At 39.3% G+C, this 20,724-nt stretch overlaps 1 protein-coding gene across 10 annotated transcripts in view; it reads right to left on the bottom strand.

The window, feature by feature from the left end:
- Positions 1 to 15,759: 15,759 nt before the first annotated feature.
- The window catches only part of LOC6033812, a 36,845-nt gene continuing 31,880 nt past the window's right edge, over positions 15,760 to 20,724 (bottom strand). For 9 of the 10 annotated variants that reach the window (XM_038262970.1, XM_038262968.1, XM_038262967.1 and 6 more), the window contains 2 exons: positions 20,613 to 20,654; positions 15,760 to 18,125 (listed from right to left, as the gene is read on the bottom strand). In XM_038262970.1, coding sequence (XP_038118898.1) covers positions 16,024 to 18,125; positions 20,613 to 20,654 — 2,144 coding nt within the window. In that variant the 3' untranslated portion in view covers positions 15,760 to 16,023. The remainder of the gene's footprint in view (positions 18,126 to 20,612; positions 20,655 to 20,724) is intronic. The other variant, XM_038262975.1, reaches the window with a different exon arrangement.

Here is a 20,724-nt window from a genome sequence, read left to right on the forward strand (position 1 = left end):
GTGACAGTTCGAGGGCTGATTACGTAACCCAGTGTTGCCAGCAAACAAGATGAAAACAAAAACCATGCGGTAGCGCTGGGCGGTATTTTTGGAAGCGAAATGGGCAAGTTTGAAGGTACTCAATATTGAGTAAAGGCATAGAATAACCGTTTATAGAATTGCCACCAGGGTAGGTCAACCATCACCATCGCGAACGAATTTGAGCGAGTCTTTGACCATTCCTCATCACGAATCCCTCACCATCACCATCAGAGGCGATTGAACTAACTTCGAATCAATGCGATACCTACAGGCCTCCGCATCAACAGATGTATCCATCGCCTTCAACTCGAATGAACTTTTGCTCAGTCTCAGATGACAGCTCAATGGCTAATTTTTGTTCCAGTGACGTGTGCACGGAGGAAATACAGCTCTGTATTTTTTTATTTGATGGTTGAAAATGAAAATGACAGGACAAATTAAGCTAAAATACCAAATGAACGTTTTTACACGTTTTGAGACGATCTGGGATGTTGTTGTTGGTCATCCGGATGCTTTGGCCACCTGGAACCGGAACTTATCTGTAATTCCCATATGTCGACATGAAATAGGTCGAAAAAATACAGTATGTAAAAAAGTATTCACACCCCTTGGGCACTATGCACGTTTGTGATGAAACATGTAAACAATTTAAAGTTTGACAGAAACCTAGTACTACGTTTTGTTTAGAAACTCTTGCCGAACATTTTGCTACAAAAAGCTCATGAAAAGATGATTTCTATAAAAAGTTATATAACAAATACAGAAATAAAAAAGGGTGCAAAAAAAGTTTGTACACCTATCGAAAAATTTACATAAATAAAGTTATTTGTTGACAAATCACCATAAATCCAGTCTCCCAACTCCAAATAGGCATTCTTGACTGATTAAAAAAATAATTTGGATTGAATAATAAGTTAACTAAATACTTAGAATAAAACTTTGTATAACTCTGGAAATTTTATATGAAACTTATTTAAACTTAATTTTGCAAACTTTTAATTCAACTAAATGTCAATATATTACCATAGAATTGTTTTTTTTTTTTTTTTTTTTTTTTAATTTATATTTATTCAAATTTCTTTTCCATGTACATTCATTCAGTTAAAATATTATTGAGTGTCCAATCACAAACGATGACTTTTCACCTCAATTTTAAATACTAGCAACTTTCATTTATTCATGAAATATTGTAGCTTTCGCTATTCAGTGATTTCAAATGTAGGAGGTCCTACATGTACAAAAGGGAAAAGGGATACCTTAAAACTAACTTATAAACTATATAAAGAGCGGATCAATGCAGCTGAAGACTGCAATGATTTTTGTCGAAATGCATCAATTATCTTATTGGACATAACATCCAAAGTGTCAACTTCGGCTAATTGATGAAGTTCACTGGTGCTGAACCAGGGAGGAAGTTTCAGAATCATTTTCAGAATTTTGTTCTGAATCCTCTGAAGTTTTTCTTCCTGGTTAAGCAACAGCTTGTCCAGATCGGCACAGCATAAAGCATGGCAGGTCTGAAAATTTGTTTATAAATTAACAGTTTATTCTTGAGACAAAGTCTAGAATTCCTGTTTATAAGTGGATACAAACATTTAATATATTTGTTACATTTAACCTGGATACTTTCAATGTGATCCTTGTAAGTAAGGTTTTGTCAAAACCAAGTCCAAGATATTTCACTTGATCCTCCCACTTTAAATTTACCTCATTCATCTTTATAATGTGATGACTTTTTGGTTTAAGAAAATCAGCCCTTGGTTTGTGAGGGAAAATAATAAGTTGAGTTTTGCAGCATTTGGAGTAATTTTCCATTCTTTCAAATAAGAATTGAAAATATCCAAGCTTTTTTGTAATCTTCTTGTGATGACACGAAGGCTTCTGCCTTTGGCGGAGATGCTTGTGTCATCAGCAAAAAGTGATTTCTGACATCCTGGGGGCAAATCAGGCAAGTCAGAAGTAAAAATATTGTATAAAATTGGACTCAAAATGCTTCCTTGAGGGACGCCAGCACGTACAGGTAGTTGATCAGATTTGCTATTCTGATAACATACCTGCAGAGTACGATCCGTCAAATAATTTTGAATAATTTTCACGATATAAATCGGAAAATTAAACCTTTTCAATTTCGCAATCAAACCTTTATGCCAAACACTGTCAAATGCTTTTTCTATGTCTAGAAGAGCAGCGCCAGTAGAATAGCCCTCAGATTTGTTGCTTAGAATTAAATTTGAAACTCTCAACAACTGATGAGTAGTTGAATGCCCAAGGCGAAATCCAAACTGCTCATCAGCGAAAATTGAATTTTCATTAATGTGCGTCATCATTCTATTAAGAATTATTCTTTCGAATAATTTACTAATAGATGAAAGCAAACTAATGGGCCGATAGCTTGAGGCTTCAGCAGGATTTTATCCGGTTTCAAAATCGGAATTACTTTGGCATTTTCCAACTACTGGGAAAATATGCCAAATCAAAACATTTGTTGAAAATTTTGACCAAGCAACTTAAAGTTACTTCTGGTAATTTTTTAATTAAAATGTAAAAAATGCCATCCTCACCAGGGGCTTTCATATTTTTAAATTTTTTGATAATAGATTTTATTTCATTCAGATCCGTATTAAAAACTTCATCTGATGAAAATTCTTGTTCAACAATATTCTGAAATTCTATTGAAATTTGATTTTCAATAGGACTCAAAACATTCAAGTTGAAATTATGAGCACTCTCAAACTGCTGAGCAAGTTTTTGAGCTTTTTCCCCATTAGTTAATAGAATATTATCACCATCTTTTAAAGAAGGGATGGGTTTTGAGGTTTCTTAAGAACCTTTGAAAGTTTCCAAAAGGTTTGGAATAAGGTTTAATTTGTTCGACATCTCTTGCGAACTTTTCATTTCGCAGGAGAGTGAATCTGTGGTCAATAACCTTTTGCAAATCTTTTGAATTCGCTTCAGTGCAGGATCACGAGAACGTTGATACTGTCTTCGGCGAACATTTTTCAGACGAATCAGAAGCTGAAGATCGTCATCAATAATGGGAGAATCAAATTTGACTTGGACTTTAGGAATAGCAATATTCCTAGCATCCAAAATTGCATTAGTTAAAGATTCCAAGGCTGAATCAATATCAGCTTTGGTTTCTAAAACAAAATCATGATTTAAATTATTCTCAATATGATGCTGATACCTGTCCCAATTAGCTTTGTGGTAATTAAACACAGAACTATTGGGTCTGGTAACTGCTTCATGAGAAAGTGAAAAAGTTACTGGAAGGTGATCAGAATCAAAATCAGCATGAGTCACTAAAGGACCACAATACTGACTTTGATTTGTCAAAACCAAATCAATTGTTGATGGATTTCTAACAGAAGAAAAGCAAGTTGGCCCATTCGGGTATAAAACCGAATAAAGACCAGAAGTGCAATCTCTGAACAGAATTTTACCATTGGAATTTACTTTTGAATTATTCCAAGATTGGTGTTTGGCATTAAAATCACCGATGATCAAAAATCGAGATCTATGCCGAGTAAGTTTATTCAAATCCCCTTTGAAATAATTTTTATTTTCCCCAGTGCATTGAAATGGCAAATATGCAGCTGCAATCATAATTTTCCCAAAGAAGTTTCAAGTTCAATGCCCAAACTTTCAATAACTTTTAACTTAAAGTCACGTAACGTGCTATAAGTCATACTACGGTGGATAACTATTGCAACTCCACCGCCATTTCGATTCATTCGGTTATTAGTTATAACTTTATAATCTGGATCACTTTTCAAATAAGTGCCAGTTTTTAAAATGTTTCGGTTATAACAGCAACATGCACGTTATGAACTCGTAAAAGTTGAAAAATTCATTTTCTTTCGCTTTTAAAGAGCGAGCATTAAAATTCATAATATTGATGGAATTACTTAGATCCATGATTAAACTTCAGGGTAAGAACAACATCATTCGCAAATTTTAATCCAATCTGGATCGCTTCCATCATGGATGTAGCATTACTCATTGTTTGAATCAAACCAAACAGTGAGTTTTGCAAAAAAGTCATTTTTTCAAACGTAACATCGCCGAGATCAGAAGATCCCAAAGCGTTGCCAGCAGAAACATTTTCAAATGAGATTTGAGGTACCTGCCCAATTTCAAAAAGATTGGTAGAGGATTTAAAATTCGTGGATGAACCCGAAACGACGTTAGCATAAGAAATGCCATTGTTGTTACCTAACTTTTCCACGGTAGGGGTATTTCTAGAATTGTTCGAGTGAGACAGCACGAACGTTTGATTTAAAGATGCAGGTACAACCTGACTTTGAGAAAATTTCGGTTTGGATATCGGCTGATGCTTAGCACGAGAATCCAAAACCTTTTTTCTGATGGGGCAATCCCAGAAATTTGATTTGTGATTTCCACCACAATTTGCACATTTAAATTGGGTGACTTTTTTCACGGGACAATTGTCCTTGTCGTGAGAAGAATCCCCGCAAACCATGCATTTTGGAACCATGGCGCAATGATCAGTACCGTGACCGAATGCCTGGCAACGCCGGCACTGGGTCAGATTCTGGCCATTACCGCCATGTTTCTTAAAATGCTCCCACTACCCGTACATGGAACAAAAACTGAACTTTGTCCAAAAGTTTCAAATTGTTGATTTCATTTCTGTTGAAATGAATCAGATAAAATTGTGAAGTCAAACCAAAGCGAGAAATATTCCCGTTTGATTTTTCTTCATTGGTATTACTTGGGATGGGGCAAAGCCAAGCAACACCTTAAGCTCGTTTTTGATCTCATCCACCGACAAGTCGTTGGAGAGACCTTTCAAGACCGCCTTGAATGGCCGAGCATTCTTGGTCTCATACGTGTAGAAATTGTGTTTGTGGTTTTTCAAATAACCAACAAAAGTTTGGTGATCTTGTAAAGATTCCGTCAACAAGCGACATTCTCCTCTTCGACCAAGCTGGAACGAAACTTTCAAATTGCAAGTTTCCTTGCAATTCTTCAGTTGCGTTCGAAAGCTGGCCAAATCGGAGACGGAAGTCACTACAATTGGCGGAGCCTTTACTCGTTTCTCGACGGCAGAAGGCTCAGTACGAGGAGAAGGTTCCTTGTCATCAGTTTCGGATAAAACACCGAAACTGTTTGTCAATGGAATTGGAGGATTGACCTCACATTCAGAATCAGAATCAGACCTCAGAAGAGGCTGTTTTCTTTTTCTGTTTCCGTTAGCCGGTTTAGCGTTCAAACGCTTCACCGACGTAACGATCAAATCTTCAGAAGATTTGCGTTTACCTTTGTTTTGACGCATTTTGCAAGCAAAGTTCTCTTAAAAAGATGGCTTCGTTTGTAAAAAACAACAAAATTTCAGGTGGGGTTAGTCTTGAAAAGACTGTTTAGAATTTGGGAAAATAACTCAGGTAGTCTTTAAAAAGACTGTGAATTTTGTTTTGAAATAACTCTGAGCTTAGGTAGTAAAAAATACCGCAGCTCTAGTGTCCGTTCACCACGAAGGTTCGCAAGACACTGACCATAGAATTGTTAAATAAACATTGTGGAGTGGGTACTACACCGTTTTGGGGGTCTTTGTATCGATAAAATAGATTTTTCGTTGGATTTTCGTACCAACCCGGAATTACGTCTTCGGAAAATCCGCCGGCATCCGAACCGGTCCACAATGGAGCACTTCCATTCCAGCAATTTTTGCTTTTTTCTACAATGTATTTCTTATGGAGCGAACTGTCAAAACCTGCTCGACGGCGGGTACTCCATTCACAAGTCAACCTATGTGGCATTGAAAAGGGCATAACATTTCCGATCTTTTGATACCCATATATCCACGCATGATTTCTCATAAAAACCTCCTTATGTAATGAAGCTTTCCGGAACGGACGTAAGATTCGTGTACGAATTCAATTGCAAATAATCTGAGTTCGTCCAGATTTAGGTTGTTTTAGCAACATGTGTTTTTTGTTAAATACTTCCCATAGAACCCTGGCATACTATAAAGTATATAAACCGATTTCCTTTAAAAGCATTGCTAATAATACTCAAGGATCATTTTGGCTCGCTTTGCACCCTTTGAAAAAGTTGCAGGAAATTGTTTGCACCCACAACGTTAAAAGAGGCACAACTATTTTGGAGAGCTGATCTACATGATCCATGATGTTGATCAAGCTGGAAATATAGGAGAAGTGGAGATTTTTATTCTTCCAAGTGATGCCGTTGTAATGAATGATTTTTTCCCGTTTGTATCGGACATTTTGTTAAATGCGCCGAACCAAAAAAAAACAGTGATTGTGCAGATATGTTTAAAAACCAAGTGAAACCCGAATTTTGGAAGTACAGATAAATGTGCATCAGGCCTCTCTGAGAGCTTACAATTTTTCGCGAGAGTTTTCTTTTACAGTGCCAAGAATTTGACTAATCGGCTTTCGCGAAGGGCGTAATTGGGTTTGGACGTAGATAAAGCTACATTCCGGTGGGTTAGCCGGAGAAGGCACCGTGAAAATTCCGCGAGGTCGGTCGGAAGTGGTAACGCGCGTTTTGGTGGTGGTGACCTAGGAATCAATTCCATTTGCCAATTGAACAAAAAACAATGCGCAGAGCCGATTCGCCAAAGCCAGCGGGTGAACGAGATGAAGTCAAAAATTCGTGCGCAGGAGCTGAAGTGCTCTCACTGCTAAATGTTTTCCGAGTTTAAACACGTTCTACAGACGCATACCTCAGATCGAAATAAAGCTTGCGTCATTAGGTAAAAATGACAACGGAATGATTCAGGTATCCAATTAAACAAATATTAACTGGTATTCATTATGAAACAGTTCTGTAGTTTTCATTCACTTTGTACTTGAATCTCACGTCCCTAGTTGAGATGGAATCGGCAACGCAACAGTTTTCTCTTACGCACACACATGCACATATTGAAATACACAGCTTGAGATACCACACGAAAGCAGTTGCTTCATCGAGCAGATTCTCGGAGGCTCACCGGAATACCAAAACGAGTTGAGACCAAGTGGCGAAGTGGCCGATGCCCCCGGGGGGTTCTAACGGGGGGACATTTATCAATCCGTACAAGATTGGGCAATATGGGTATCAAACTTTGAGGTTTTTGACACTGGACATGAAGATGGACATTTTGAAAGTGTTGGCCACAACTTGGAGTGACCGGTTACCCCCAAGGAAGTTTCCCCCTGGAGTTTTTTTTGAAAAGGTCCAATAAACCAAATTTTCAGTTTTTGCTTTTTGGGTGTTTTTTAATACTCCTGACTCAAGGCTAGTATGCAGATCGGAAGGAAAGGGGTCAAGAAACAGCTTTACGAACAGCAGAACAAAGGAGAGGGAGCAATTTCTTGGGGCTTTTCATCGCCCTCTCTGACTTGCTTGCGCTGCCGCTGTTGGCCATTTGATTTTTTTTCTTGACCGGTTCCTTCCGAAGTGCGTAATCCGCTTCAAGGCGGTTTCACTCTAAAAGCAAAAAACTGGAAATTTGGTTTATTGGACCTTTTCAAAAAAAAAAAAAACTCCAGTAATGTATGACTGAGAAGGATATAATATGATTTTCAGAGTCATTCGAAGAGAAGACGCTAGGCATAAAATGAAACACCTCTCATTAGATTTTATTAACATTATTTATATTTTGCATTAAAGTGTTTACAGTATGCGCTCGTTTGACTATTTCCTGTTCACTTTAGTTTTTTTTCACCTCTGTTTTTTTATTTATCTATTACAAAGAAAGTATATTCCGTCTTCAACTCTGATGGCCTTACGTTTTCTTTTGTTTTCCCTTTGGACTATATAATACTTTTCCTTAGCCAGGCAATCCTCTGCGGTAATGTTTGTGTTATGATATTCCAGTGTTTTTCTTTGTTGGGTAGAGATTGTGTTACTTCCTCATCTCCGAAGTGGCTTGTTTGCTTTATTTTTTGTCTCTTCTCATTAACCGTAATTCGTTTTTATCTATGATTTGTTTTATTGTATTTGTACAGAACGCGATTCAAATAGTATTGATAGAAGTTGACCTATATTACAAAAATAAACTAATTTTTAAGGAAAAACTTGTACAAAAAGAGATGTTCACGTTTCGTTTAAGAACTTGTATATTAAAACGTAACAAGTGGTTGCTGTTAGTTTAAAAAAATCTGTTTGTCCTGCCATCTAACATAAAACGATTGCTGCACGTGTGCGTCGACGAGCCACGTGGGTGAATACTGATCTTTTTAGCTGCACGTTGCAGTTTCATTTCGTACGTATTGTGCATTTGAGTGTGTGTACAGAGTGAAAACGCCGGAAACAGCGAGAAATCCATGTTGGTGCCAGCCAATACGTGGCGCGTTTTCTACAAGCTTTGCGACGGGTTCACCATCTTGTTTCCTTAGTCTTGCGAAGGGTTTTGCATTTGGGAAAAATTGTGTTTTGCCACGAACGGATGCCGCCAATAGCTTCACCAGGTATTTTTCATGGGGGGGAAGGGGAGTCTTTAAGCTCACTCTTTTTTTTAAGAAACATTCACCTTGTGATGCAAAACGCGTTGATATTTGGTATTTTTTTATATTAAAAAATGTACACACCGATACAGTTTGACACCTTGAAAATCTGTCTAAAATCACATTTACTTCGAAGACTTTTTCCTCTAACCTATGGCTGAATAGAACTGATTTTCGATTACTTTGCTGATATGAATTTAGTTTTCTTCTTGTTTTACTTATAATTGTTCTAGCTGATCACTATTTCTGTTTTAGATGTTTGTCATTGTCAGTGGTTTGTTTGGATTTCCCGCTTTACTTTCTTTCTTTATGTTTGTGTGCTTGTTTTATTTCTTTAAGTTAATGATTTGTTTCTGTTACTTGTTTTGTGTGTTGCTGTTTCGTTTTGTTTCCGGTATATTTAACATTTGTTTTTGGTTACTTTAACTTTGAAGAGCCCTCCGATCATATAGTGGGGAAAACATTCGTGAACATATTTGAAATGTATTGTCCAAATTCAAGCTTTTTTTTTTCGTTACAAAATGCATACTTTTGTCTTATGTTGTGTTTCGAATGAGCTGGTTTTCGGGGGATTATATTTACAATAGTGATAGTGTGGCTCTGTATTATGTGTATGTGTGTGGGCGTGAGCATAGAGAACAATAGTACAACGTCACAACAGCAGGTATTGAAAGTGCTGTTGCAATTGAAGGAACTGAAATCGGATCGATCAAAGAACGTATTGTTAGCGATAGTGTTTGTGTGTTTCTTAGTTGAGTGAGAGTGTTGTTGTGGCGTAGTCCTTCGTTATTATTATATCACTTTCGCTTAGTATGTTTGTGTTATGTTAGCTTGTTTTGTGTGTGTGTTTTCGAAAAAAGTTGTTATAAATATCAACAATAATTGTTTCATTCGTCGCTGTTCTGTGTGTGTTTATGTTTACCTTAGAAGTAGTTTAGAAATACATGCTACAAAGTTTATTAGCCAGTTTAAATTATATTTTTACCCGATTCAATTCTAGTGATCATTCATCTTTCTTACATTGTTTTAAGAAAAATAATAAAAAAGAGTTTGTTTTGCTCTTTTTTATTGTTAAATTGCAATGTACCTCACCCACTCTCAAATTTATTTCCCTAACGCTATGTTACTGTCTATAATATATGAATCACAGAGACATAAATAATACAGTTTAGAGCCTTTTTCTCGCTTAGTCGTAATTAACTTTTTCTTAATGTGTTTGTGTGTATGTATGTGATTATTTCTCTTAGGTTCGCCTTGTGTAATTGTTCAAATTGGTTGCTAACTTTTGTATGAGTGTCACCTTTGAGTTCCTCTGGAAATTACCCTTTTACCATTTAAAAGATTTGCTCTTTATTTTTTTGGCTGAACATTTCGAGTTTAACTTACTTTTAAATTGATAATATTTTTTCACAACAAATAAAGTATTAAACGTTATCGCTTTTATTTCACAAAAAGGCAATTTCACCGTATTCTAATTTGATGTGTTTTTCATAAATTAATCGACTTAAACAAGCATTTCATTAGTTTTTTTTTAATTCTGAATCGATGGACTACGAGCTTTTTATATTTAAAAAGCTCACATTTCATTGCTGTCGTTCTAACTTGTCACATGTCGATTTTGGGCAAAATTGAGTTAAGGACGTCATTTTGTGCAGCTCACAATGATCCACCTTTTTTCGAAAACACTCGATTCCAATCCTGAGATCAAAATCAAACCATCCACATCAACGACCCCCGGGTCTTTTGTGGTCTCTATTGCAAGTTTCTGCTCGAACCTAGGAGTCCGAAGGCTTGAATGGGGAGAGCACCCAAACCTCTTTCTACTCCAAGGAACCTTCCACCCCAGTGTTTGAACTGACGACCTTCGGATTGCGAGTCCAACCGCCGCCAGCGATTCCACCGGAGTAGGCTTGGTTTAGTGTGTTGTTTGTACTTATGTCATGGAGACGTCTCCTACACCTGGAATGACTTAAGGGGTTACATACATGTAAGAAATCATAAAATTTCATAATTCAGAAAATTTATTGAATCCTCTGAAAAGATGATTTTCAATCACTCCTGAAAGTTTCAAGAAGATAGGGTATATGGCCCTATTTTGGACCTACTATGCAAAGCGTCAACATATTTCGCATAGTTCTCAGGAACGGTCTCACTAATTTGGCTCGTTCCAGGATTGTTTTGTGCCTTAATTTATGCTTAACAAAGTGTACTATTGAAAATTGAAAATAATTTAACCATTCCATTGTTATAAGCATTTCAAGTAAAACATTTTTTGGATGCTTTTTGGACTTATTGAATGTATTTTGGAGACATCGCTGAACCTATTTTGGACCCACACTCTGATTGGTTGAAATTTGGACAACTCGAATTGCGTCGTGCGGCGGCAACACGCACACTTACAAAAACTCAGTTTGATAAACCAAAGGGCCTATCCACGATTATAATTTGGAAAATATTTATTTCAGAAATTAAATAATTATGATGAAACAATGGATTTGAATTTGAAAACGTGTTTTAATCATATTGAATGGAAACTCACGCATCTTTAGCAGGTCTCTGTCCTATTTACAATTTGCATATTCTTACGACCTAATTGTTCAAGAATTAGAACATAAAAGACAACCCGTTATTACTCACAATAAAAACACCTTATCTTAAAATTAAATGAATGACACAGATACATAACAAGTTACAATGAAAAAAGGTTCTAAATTTTACGCAGAGCTTATGTTCAAATATTATTAAACAATCAAGAAATTTTAAAGGGAGTTTACAGCTTGTAACTTGGTGTGAAACTTTCTCATCTGTCATGTTAAACTTTACAGTTGCTTGACAAAAAGTTTAACTACATGTTGCACTTTAAAAACAATGTAATATTTGAAAAAAATCTAGGTATGGAATTCAAGGGTGCCTTTGATAGTTATAGTTTGTCTTGTTAAATGCAGATTTGAGGTTTTCAAACATTATTTTTACTTCGAACTTACCATCACTTAGGTTGCTGATATAATTTTTAAGAAAATCATTTATGTCAATACTTAGTTAACTATGTTTCATGAATAAACTGAGTTAGAGGCGATTTTAACTCAAAATTTTGCCATGCGCAAAGCGGACTGTCAAACTTTGTTTGCGTTTTTCTCTAAACACCGAGTTGATTTACGGGTGCCACGATATCTCGAGATGCGATGGACCAAATTGGGTCCTAAAATGAAGCTTAGATTGCTGATATTATTGTTTACAGCGATAAAGCTTATTTTTCTGAGTAAAATGGCCCTTTATACGACCACAAAGAGTTTAAAATTGATTTTTAAATCAATTTCGAAAAATTAACCTCGCGGTCCTTCTTGACAGAAAAGCTCCTACTTGACAGCTCGTTCCAAGGGGACCATAGTTGATCCATCGAAAAAATGTTGTCTTGTCAAAAAAAAAAAAAAAAAATGCATTAAAATGAAAAAAAGTGATCAGAAATGGTTTTTAATCGTGTTTTTTTACCGTTGTATATAAAAATTGACATAGGGCTTTAGTACCCAATTGACTGAAATTTGAGGTGAAGACTCTTCAGACATATCCCGTGTGCATGACGAAGCCCGATTCTGAAATTTAATTTAAAAAAAAAATACAAAAATCAAAAACTAACGATTTGCCTTCCTCACTGAGGTAAGGCTATAATCCTGCTCGAAAAATGAACTTTTGAAAAACAGCTCGTAGACCTATACTCATGTATACCTATCGACTCAGAATCGAAAACTGAACAAATGTCTGTGTGTGTGTGTGTATGTGTGTGCGTATTCCCCTTGGTGCTCAAAATTCTTGCCAAGTTTTCTCGGCACTGGCTGATCCGATTTGAGTCAAATAAGTTGAATTCGATCCGGTTTGGTGCCCCATACTGCACTATTGAATTGTTTGAAGATTCGATAAGTAGTTCAAAAGTTACGTATAAAAAAGTGTCAGAGTTGCGAATCGGATCTCACATAAATGCATGTTAACTACATCCAGACCCATCACCCGACCCATTGTTGGTTAGGTTATCAAAAGACCTTTCAAACGAGTCCAAAACATTGAAGTTCTGACAACCCTGTCTCAAGTTATGATCACTTAAGTGATATTTATGTACTTTTTTGATGCCGGATCTCACTTAAATGCATGTAAACTATGTCCGGATCCATCATCCAACCCATCGTTGGATAGGTAATCGAAAGACCTTTCCAATGAGTCCAAAACATTGGAGATCTGGCAACCCTGTCTCGAGTTATTACCACTTAAGTGATATTTATGTACTTTTTTGATGCCGGATCTCACTTAAATGCATGTAAACTATGTCCGGATCCATCATCCAACCCATCGTTGGATAGGTAATCGAAAGATCTTTCCAATGAGTCCAAAACATTGAAGATCTGGCAATTCTGCCTCAAGTTATGACCACTTAAGTGATATTTATGTACTTTTTTGATGCCGGATCTCACTTAAATGTATGTAAACTATGTCCGGATCCATCTTCCGACCAATCGTTGGTTAGGTAATCAAAAGACCTTTCTAATGAGTCCAAAACATTGAAGATCAGACAACGCTCAGTCTCATGTTATGACCGCTTAAGTGACATTTGTGTATTTTTTTATTGAGAAACAAGCCTTACCTGAAAAAGTTCGTTCTGCCTTTTTTTCGTTTGTTGACGTTTTTGACCGTTTTTGCTTATTCAGCCTCCTGTGATCAAAACTTAATTTTAACCTTTCCCATACAATCTGCAAATTTTCCGGAATCGGTTGTAACTTTTTGGCACTCACGAACTTACCATACGAACCCAACGCAAGAAAGAGCACCTCGATCGGACGTTCCGTGTTGAATTGATTCGCGTTCGAACAAAACCGTCGAAATTTTGTTTATATATAAAAGATAGATAGAATTTGTGTCCAAACCCATCATATCACCAAATGTTGGTAAAAAGTGAGGAGGCAACAACCACATAGGTGGATTAAGTTAGTTTTTTTATATAAAAAACATAAAAATATTGTTATCTTTTTTTAAAATAAACTTTTTAAAAATCGGCCTTCGTCATGCACACAGTACCGGTTTAACGAGTCTTCACCAAAATTTTAAGCCGATTTGGTCAAGGCAGTGTTGAGATATCGTGGCACCCGTTTTTTGAAACTGCTAACTTCAACTAGCTATATCTCGGCAATGATACACCCAAATGTCTTCAAATTTGTTTTGATAATAGATGAAAATGTATATTTTATTTCAATGAAAACAGATTGAAAATAAAATTAAGTGTGTGCTCACACCAACCTCTGACTTTTTTGTTGATGTACATGTATGTAACCCCTTAACTGCCTAATGCCTATCAACCAAGGCTGGGACCGACATTTTACTTCCTCATCCGATGGAAGGTTGCAGCAGATGGGAATCGAACCCAGAATCATCCGCTTACAAAGCGGACAGCGTAACCATTCGGCCACGCACTGCCAATCCTGAGATATTGAAACCGACAAAAAACTCCGTGCATTGTTGTCACTCTTCATATGGAAGAAGTTTCAATCTTGTGGTATTTTAACACACCCTGAAAATTCAGGGTCAGGACACATTTGACACACGTACGAGCTCGACTACCATAAACATTTGTAGTTATAACTCGTGAATTGATCCTTTTTGAGACCCAAAAATCTATGAAACTAAAAGAGAAAAAGTCAACAATCCAGTCGAATCTCTGGAAAGAAATAGTGCTTGCCATTTTATTAGGGCACATAACTTTTTTAAACAAGAGTGTGTCCCTTTCACACCTTATGTAAACTGTCATTTAAGTGAAAGGTTAGATGGAATCCGGAATACGTGCCTCAAGCAGCTGCCAAGAAAAGGGTTGGTCGTCCTGACCAAAATCTTCAACGCTTGCCTGGCCTTGGGCTACTTTCCGGCCGGCTGGAAACACGCGAACGTGATCGCCATCCCAAAGGCGAACAAGGACATAACCAATCCAGGTAACTACCGCCCGATCAGCCTTTTGAGCAGCCTAAGCAAACTCCTGGAACAGGTGATCCTCGCCCGGATAAACCGTCACCTAGAGACGGAGCAACTCATCCCACACGAGCAGTTTGGCTTCAAGCCGGGGCACTCAACGGTGCACCAACTCGCCCGTATCTCGGAGATGGTGAAGCGCGGTTTCCTGGCGGGGAAGTCGACCGGCATGATCCTTCTCGACGTCGAAAAGGCCTACGACTCCGTGTGGCAGGACGCCGTGGTCTACAAGCTCTTCCGCTCGAACCTCCAGCCGTTCCTGGTCAAGATTGTCGAGTCGTTCCTGACAAAGCGGTCGTTTACGGTGACGGTGAATGGCGAGCGTTCTTCCGTCCACAACATCCCCTTCGGCGTGCCCCAAGGATCAGTGCTGAGCCCGACTCTCTACAACATCCTTACCTCCGACGTGCCGATGATCGATGGAGTGTCGTACGCATTCTTTGCGGATGACACTGCATACTTGGCATCGGATAAGGACCCGAAGATCGTCGTCACCCACCTACAAGCGGCACAGAACAACCTCGAGGAGTTTCAGCGGAAGTGGCGCATCAAGCTGAACGCTGGGAAAACCCAGTCCATCTTCTTCACCAGGAGGCGTGCTGCTCGGCACCTTCCCCGCAGATCGATCAGCGTCAATGGCCAGCCTGCGATGTGGGACGACGAGGTCAGGTACCTGGGTGTGGTGCATGACAAGAAGCTAAAGTACGACAAGCACGTGAACTACATCATCGGGAAGGTGGATCGGTCCACCAAAGCGCTCTACTCCCTGCTGAATCGGCGGTCGAAGCTGAGCATCAAGAACAAGTCGCTAGTGATAAAGTGCATCATCCGTCCAATGCTGACCTACGCTGCTGCGGTCTGGGGCAACTGCGCCAAATCGCACCGTAAGTGACTCCAGGTGAAGCAGAATAAGCTGCTCAAGATGGTGCACAACCTGGACCCGTGGTACCCGACCGACGATCTACACAAGCTGGCCGGCGTCGACACCATCGACGCAAGCATCGAAAGGGCAACGAGAACCTTCAGGACTTCGTGTGGGATGTCAACGAATCCGCTCATCGAAGCACTCCTCCGCCAACAACTGTGATATTAGTTTTTAAGCCAAACATAGATCTAGGGTTTTTTCTCAAAAAATATTTTCCCTAAAAGAACACCCAGTTAGCAAAATCTAAACGTAGAAATATGTATCCTCCCTGCAAAGGCTTATGAATTGATCTCAGTTGAAAGGTTCTCCAAATCTCTGAATTGCAAATGTAACATCCTGGAGCAGAACTGTTAAATTCTAATAAAAACACAATTCTAATAATAAAAAGTGAAAGGTTATGTGTCCTTTTGAAATGTTAGGCTCCAAATGTGATTGTAAGAATGCTTCAAAGTGATCTGGGAATGTGTTTTCAAAGATGGTGGCCAATATGGAGGTTGATGATTATTGAGCGCATTTACCACTCAAATTTTATTGTAAATTATAGGTGATCAAATGTTCAGCCAAAAAAAAACAGGACAAACCAAGCCCCACCCTATCTTAGATCGTCCACACCTGCACCTTCTCGGCGACGACACACCACGAGGCCCGCTCGTAGTACGAAGACACGATGTGCAGGCTGGTCACGTGGTGATTGATCAGCGCGTCCAGCTCGCCCTCGCGGAACACGTGGTAGTACCGGTGGTGGGTGGCCGCCCCGCCCGCCGACGGGCTGTCCAGCGAGGCCGAACTGTTCGAGTGGGCCCACGATTCGACGCTGGCGTGAGATTCGATTGACGATTTGTTCGCCGCGGCCGTGCCCACCATCTTTTGCTTGCTGTTGCTGGGTTCAGCTGAGAGCGTGGTTAGGACTGGCACTGCTGTTGCCGGTTGGAGCTGAGGAGGTTGAGTCGTGGATTTGCTTTGATGCTGTGAGTGATTTCCGGGGCTGGCGCCCGGAAGCTGAGAGGAGCTCAAATGTATCGTTTTGGGGGGTAAGCTAGGTCTACTACTGCTAGTTTGATGGCTATCATTCGCACTATTATTGTTACTGTTGCCTAGAAGATCTACGTCCGTGTTTTGAGGATGCTCCTCTGAGCTATCCTCTTCCTGTATCAGTAAAGCTGTGTCACTCGCCATCTCGGTGTCTTCCTCGTCCAGCTCGGGGATGATGACGAACTCGTCGTTTTTGCTGAGATTCTTCATGTTTCCGCGCAGGCCGTAGAAGCCGTCAAAGTCTTCGTGTTCCATTTCGCAGGACTCGTGCAGTTGTTGTTGTTCGTCTTCGTCCTCGTCATCGTCGGAACCTTCCTCTTGGATGATCGGCGTCATCGAAGATCCGTAGCTGATGGGGCCAAGCGAGTCGTTGCTGCCACCCAACCCGCTGCTGCATCCGATGTGGCTCAGATTGGCAAGCATGAGTCGTCTCTCGCGCAGTTCCGCTCGCAGTTGGTTCAGATCTCTGAGGTCGCCGTTGAGCTTCTTGAGGTACGGATCCGTGATCGGATGAGCGTCGGAAAGGGTCAGAGTCTTTTGCTTGAGTTTACCCTCGCTGAACACGTCGTCGTCTTCGTCGAAACTGCTTTCGCAGCGTTGTTTCTCGCTGTCCAGTTCTTTGAGTAGTTGGGCGCTTAGTTTCTCGGCAAAGTCAACCAAGTGCTGCCGGCAGGAGATGTCGTCCAGGTCGGTATCGTTGGTACTGCTGGCGCCGGGTGGCACTCCGTTGGGCAGTTTGGTTGATTTGGATTCACTTTCCCGTAAGACCAGCCCGACGGCGTCTTCCAACTTGTGGGCAACGACCGCCGCTGCTTCGACTAGCGGAGGAATCGTTGAGGGTTGAGTCGTGGGTTGGGGTGCGGCGTTCGCAGCTGTCACTGCTGGTTGTGGTGACACCGATGGACGTAACGCACTGATCACGCTGTCGATCGAGTCCGGCGAGGAAGGTTCGCTGGAATCGCTGTCCAGGTCGTCCGTCTCCGGGTTGAACAGTTCTAGAGATAACAATTTTGGCACTACAGGAGCCGTTGCTGCGCTGCTTGTGGAGGACTGTCGGCGCAGGATCGGATAGTTGCCACTCTTGCGGAACTTGGGAATCGGTGGCAAATCCTTGATCTGCTGCCGCGTAATCTTCTGCACTGGTGGTGAAGACCTGGCCGTCGTCGTCGCCGCTATCGTCGCGGGGATGGCGCTACTGGTTTTGCTGCTGGAAGCGGTTGTAAAACTCGAACAAGCCGAAGCGTTTGAAGGCGGGGACTTAAGATTTTTAATACTAGAACTAGGTGCACTATTTACAAATGACGATGAAGTGGGTGAAACTTCGTCCAGTTTGGGCAGAACCGAAGTATCTTCGAAGGTGAATTGGCTGGCGGCACCGTCGAGTCCGTTGCCGCTGCTACTGCACCCGTTGGTCTCGCTGGTGGAGCCAGGTTTTGTGCGTGGAGGAGCCGGCGAGTGTGCTGGCGTTGGACACGGCATCACCATCGGTGACGTTGGCCCCGACGGCATCCGACAGGGGCCCGCACCAAACCCGTCCCCGCCGCCATTATTGCTCAGCATCGGTGTCTGTTGCTGCTGTTCCGGCTTTGGAATGAAGATCACCGAAGCAAAGCTGTCCTCGGACTCGATGCTGGTATCGCTCTGCAAGCTGCTGTCCTTGGAAGAGTCTGTTGTTGACAGCGTTCGAGAAGAGAGTGAAAAAGAACCGAGATTAGTGAATGAGCTTGCGGAGGCTACAAAAAAGCTGATTGTGGTTCTCAAAAAGAAGCTAAGCTACTAAACAATCATTCAAGTTCTGCTTTTGCTTGCATTTGCTGGCTTGCAGTTATTCCTACAAAACGTGTATCTGAAGCGCAACGGACATGTGGCGATGTTGTTGTTCTTGTGAAGCAGCGTAGGTTTTTGAGAGCCCGCGCAGAACAATAGTCTTTCTCTACTCTATAGCAATACACGTGGTTTGTTTTGTGTTCAAAAGTTGGCTACTGGTGGCGAGCACGTGTGGGAAGCAGTACTGATTGCGTGATTACTAAGCGCTTGTCTATTTGGATCTGGATGAAGGTGTTTGTTTTGCTTGCCAAAAGGCTCTACAATAACTTCTATGTATTTGAATCATAAAAAAACTACTCGAGTAAAAAGCGAAAAAATAGACATTGCTATACGAATATTTCTACAATGAAAATTTAAAAATACTTTTTAATTATTCTACGAGCGTTCCCATTCAAAATTATATTTTACATAAGAAACTTTTTATAAAATCCTTTTTAGACTGAAATTATCTACTGCATCTGTGTTTTGTATAAGTTGATGCTTCTGTTTACCATGTTAATAAGCTGTTTGTGACAATTTTCAATGTGAGTGATCAATAATTTTGGTTTGATACAGATGAGTGAGCAATTCATGGTACCGTAATCTGGGGTGAATCGGGACTACAGTCTGAATAGGGACAGCAGTTTTTAGAACACTTAAAGCTTTTAAGTTTGGAAATGGGCGTACACATTTTGTTGGCCTGAGTCTGTTTTAACCGAAACCAACCAGAAAAATCAAAATATTGTGCTCCAACATGGTTAAAACTGCTGTCCCAATTCGTCCCATGTGTCCCGATTGACCTCAGTTTACGGTAGATCATAAAACGATTCTTAAATGTTAAATACTTTCGTAAAACAAATAAAAATTTGAATTTGAACCATATATATTGATGAAATATCTCGGTTGATTCTGAGATCTATTATATACAGTGCCATATCGTTTTTGGCAACAGGATTTGTTTTTCATTTTTGTCATGTCATTTTTTAATTATTTATTATTGTGGGAGGTTTTAGATTGGTTAGTCTTATTCATTTGACATTTTTAACGAGAGGAAATGAGTCGAAAAGTCGTGTTGCCAAAAGCGGGATGGCACTGTAGTTAAAATTCTATTTTTGGTCTGTTTAAAAATAAAATTGAGTTCTGTCATTTCTGCCTAATACAATCAAACCGATTTTCCATAAAAGGTCAAAAGTATACATAAAAAATCGGAAGCCTTAAAAATTTAAACAAAACATCTTAGAATACTTTTCAGGAGCTTAAGAAAAAGTCATCCATAATTTTCTAGGAAAATCGATCATAACTGTAAAATGCTCTGTATTTCATTCAATTTCACGCATTAATCTCCAAAATGACTTAGCATATCAATGCCTCTGTGCTCAACATACTACTTACTACATAGGAAAACCAGCAAGTTCAGTACAAGTGAGCACAGAGGCATCGATATGCTAGTTGAACCCTTCTGGAAGGAGCTAAGGGAATTTTTGATCTGAATCAAATGAGTCACAAAAAAATTATAATTTTGTGATACAATCATTTGAATCTTTGTTGACAATAATTGATTAATGATGATTTTCATAATTTTACAAGGAATAGAAAAATCGTTCCCAAAAAGTAACATCATGTGTAGGGCACTATACTCAACAACTTGTAGAAGGAATTTGGTCAAAATATTGTCAGGGAAGCGAAATGTATCGATCCAAAACTCATGTCAATAAAGGAAGTCGTCACCTTTAGGCTTTGAAATTTTGAAACTTTTTGTTGGTTACCAGTAGTTTGAACATTCAAATGGCCATGCTACCCAGACATATTTTTTTCCTTTGAACATTTTTTGAAAGAGAACTTTATTGTCGTTTTCTTTAAACATAATTATTTCTTTGTATTAAGTTAGAAAAGATAAATAAAAAAAGAAAACTAACACTTGATCATGATTGCACCGATAACAACAGATAAAGTTTTTAAAGTTTTTCTTGACTGTCAATTTATATATTTTTTACAATCAGAGCCGAACAATAAAGCACAAATTTATTACAGACATTTTGCAGCAGCATTATAATATTTTGTCTTTATTTATGAAACATGCTTTTTATTAATTACAGCGTTGTTTTAAAATTCTACTATCATGCGCATCTCATAACTTTATTCATGTACTTTGTAATTATTTGGGTTTAGTTGGAATTTACTCAATTTTCAAATTCAGTTGCACTAAAAACACAAAATATCGAGCCACAAGAATTGAGAGCTAATCTATACAAGACAGGTCGTTGTATCTTTTTTGAGAACCAAGCGTTTTAACCATCTAGTTATTATATAGATATATATATATTAGAAATAATATACGGAATAGGTACCCGCGAAACGTTGTCGTTTAATGAAAGTGGAACGAAAACTTTCTGTAGAAATGAAACGGATGAACATTACCAATAGCAGAAGAATGGATGGTGTGGCAGTGGAAAATATTCG

This window comes from Culex quinquefasciatus, chromosome 3 (assembly GCF_015732765.1).
Source record: "Culex quinquefasciatus strain JHB chromosome 3, VPISU_Cqui_1.0_pri_paternal, whole genome shotgun sequence".
Classification (NCBI taxonomy): domain Eukaryota; kingdom Metazoa; phylum Arthropoda; class Insecta; order Diptera; family Culicidae; genus Culex; species Culex quinquefasciatus.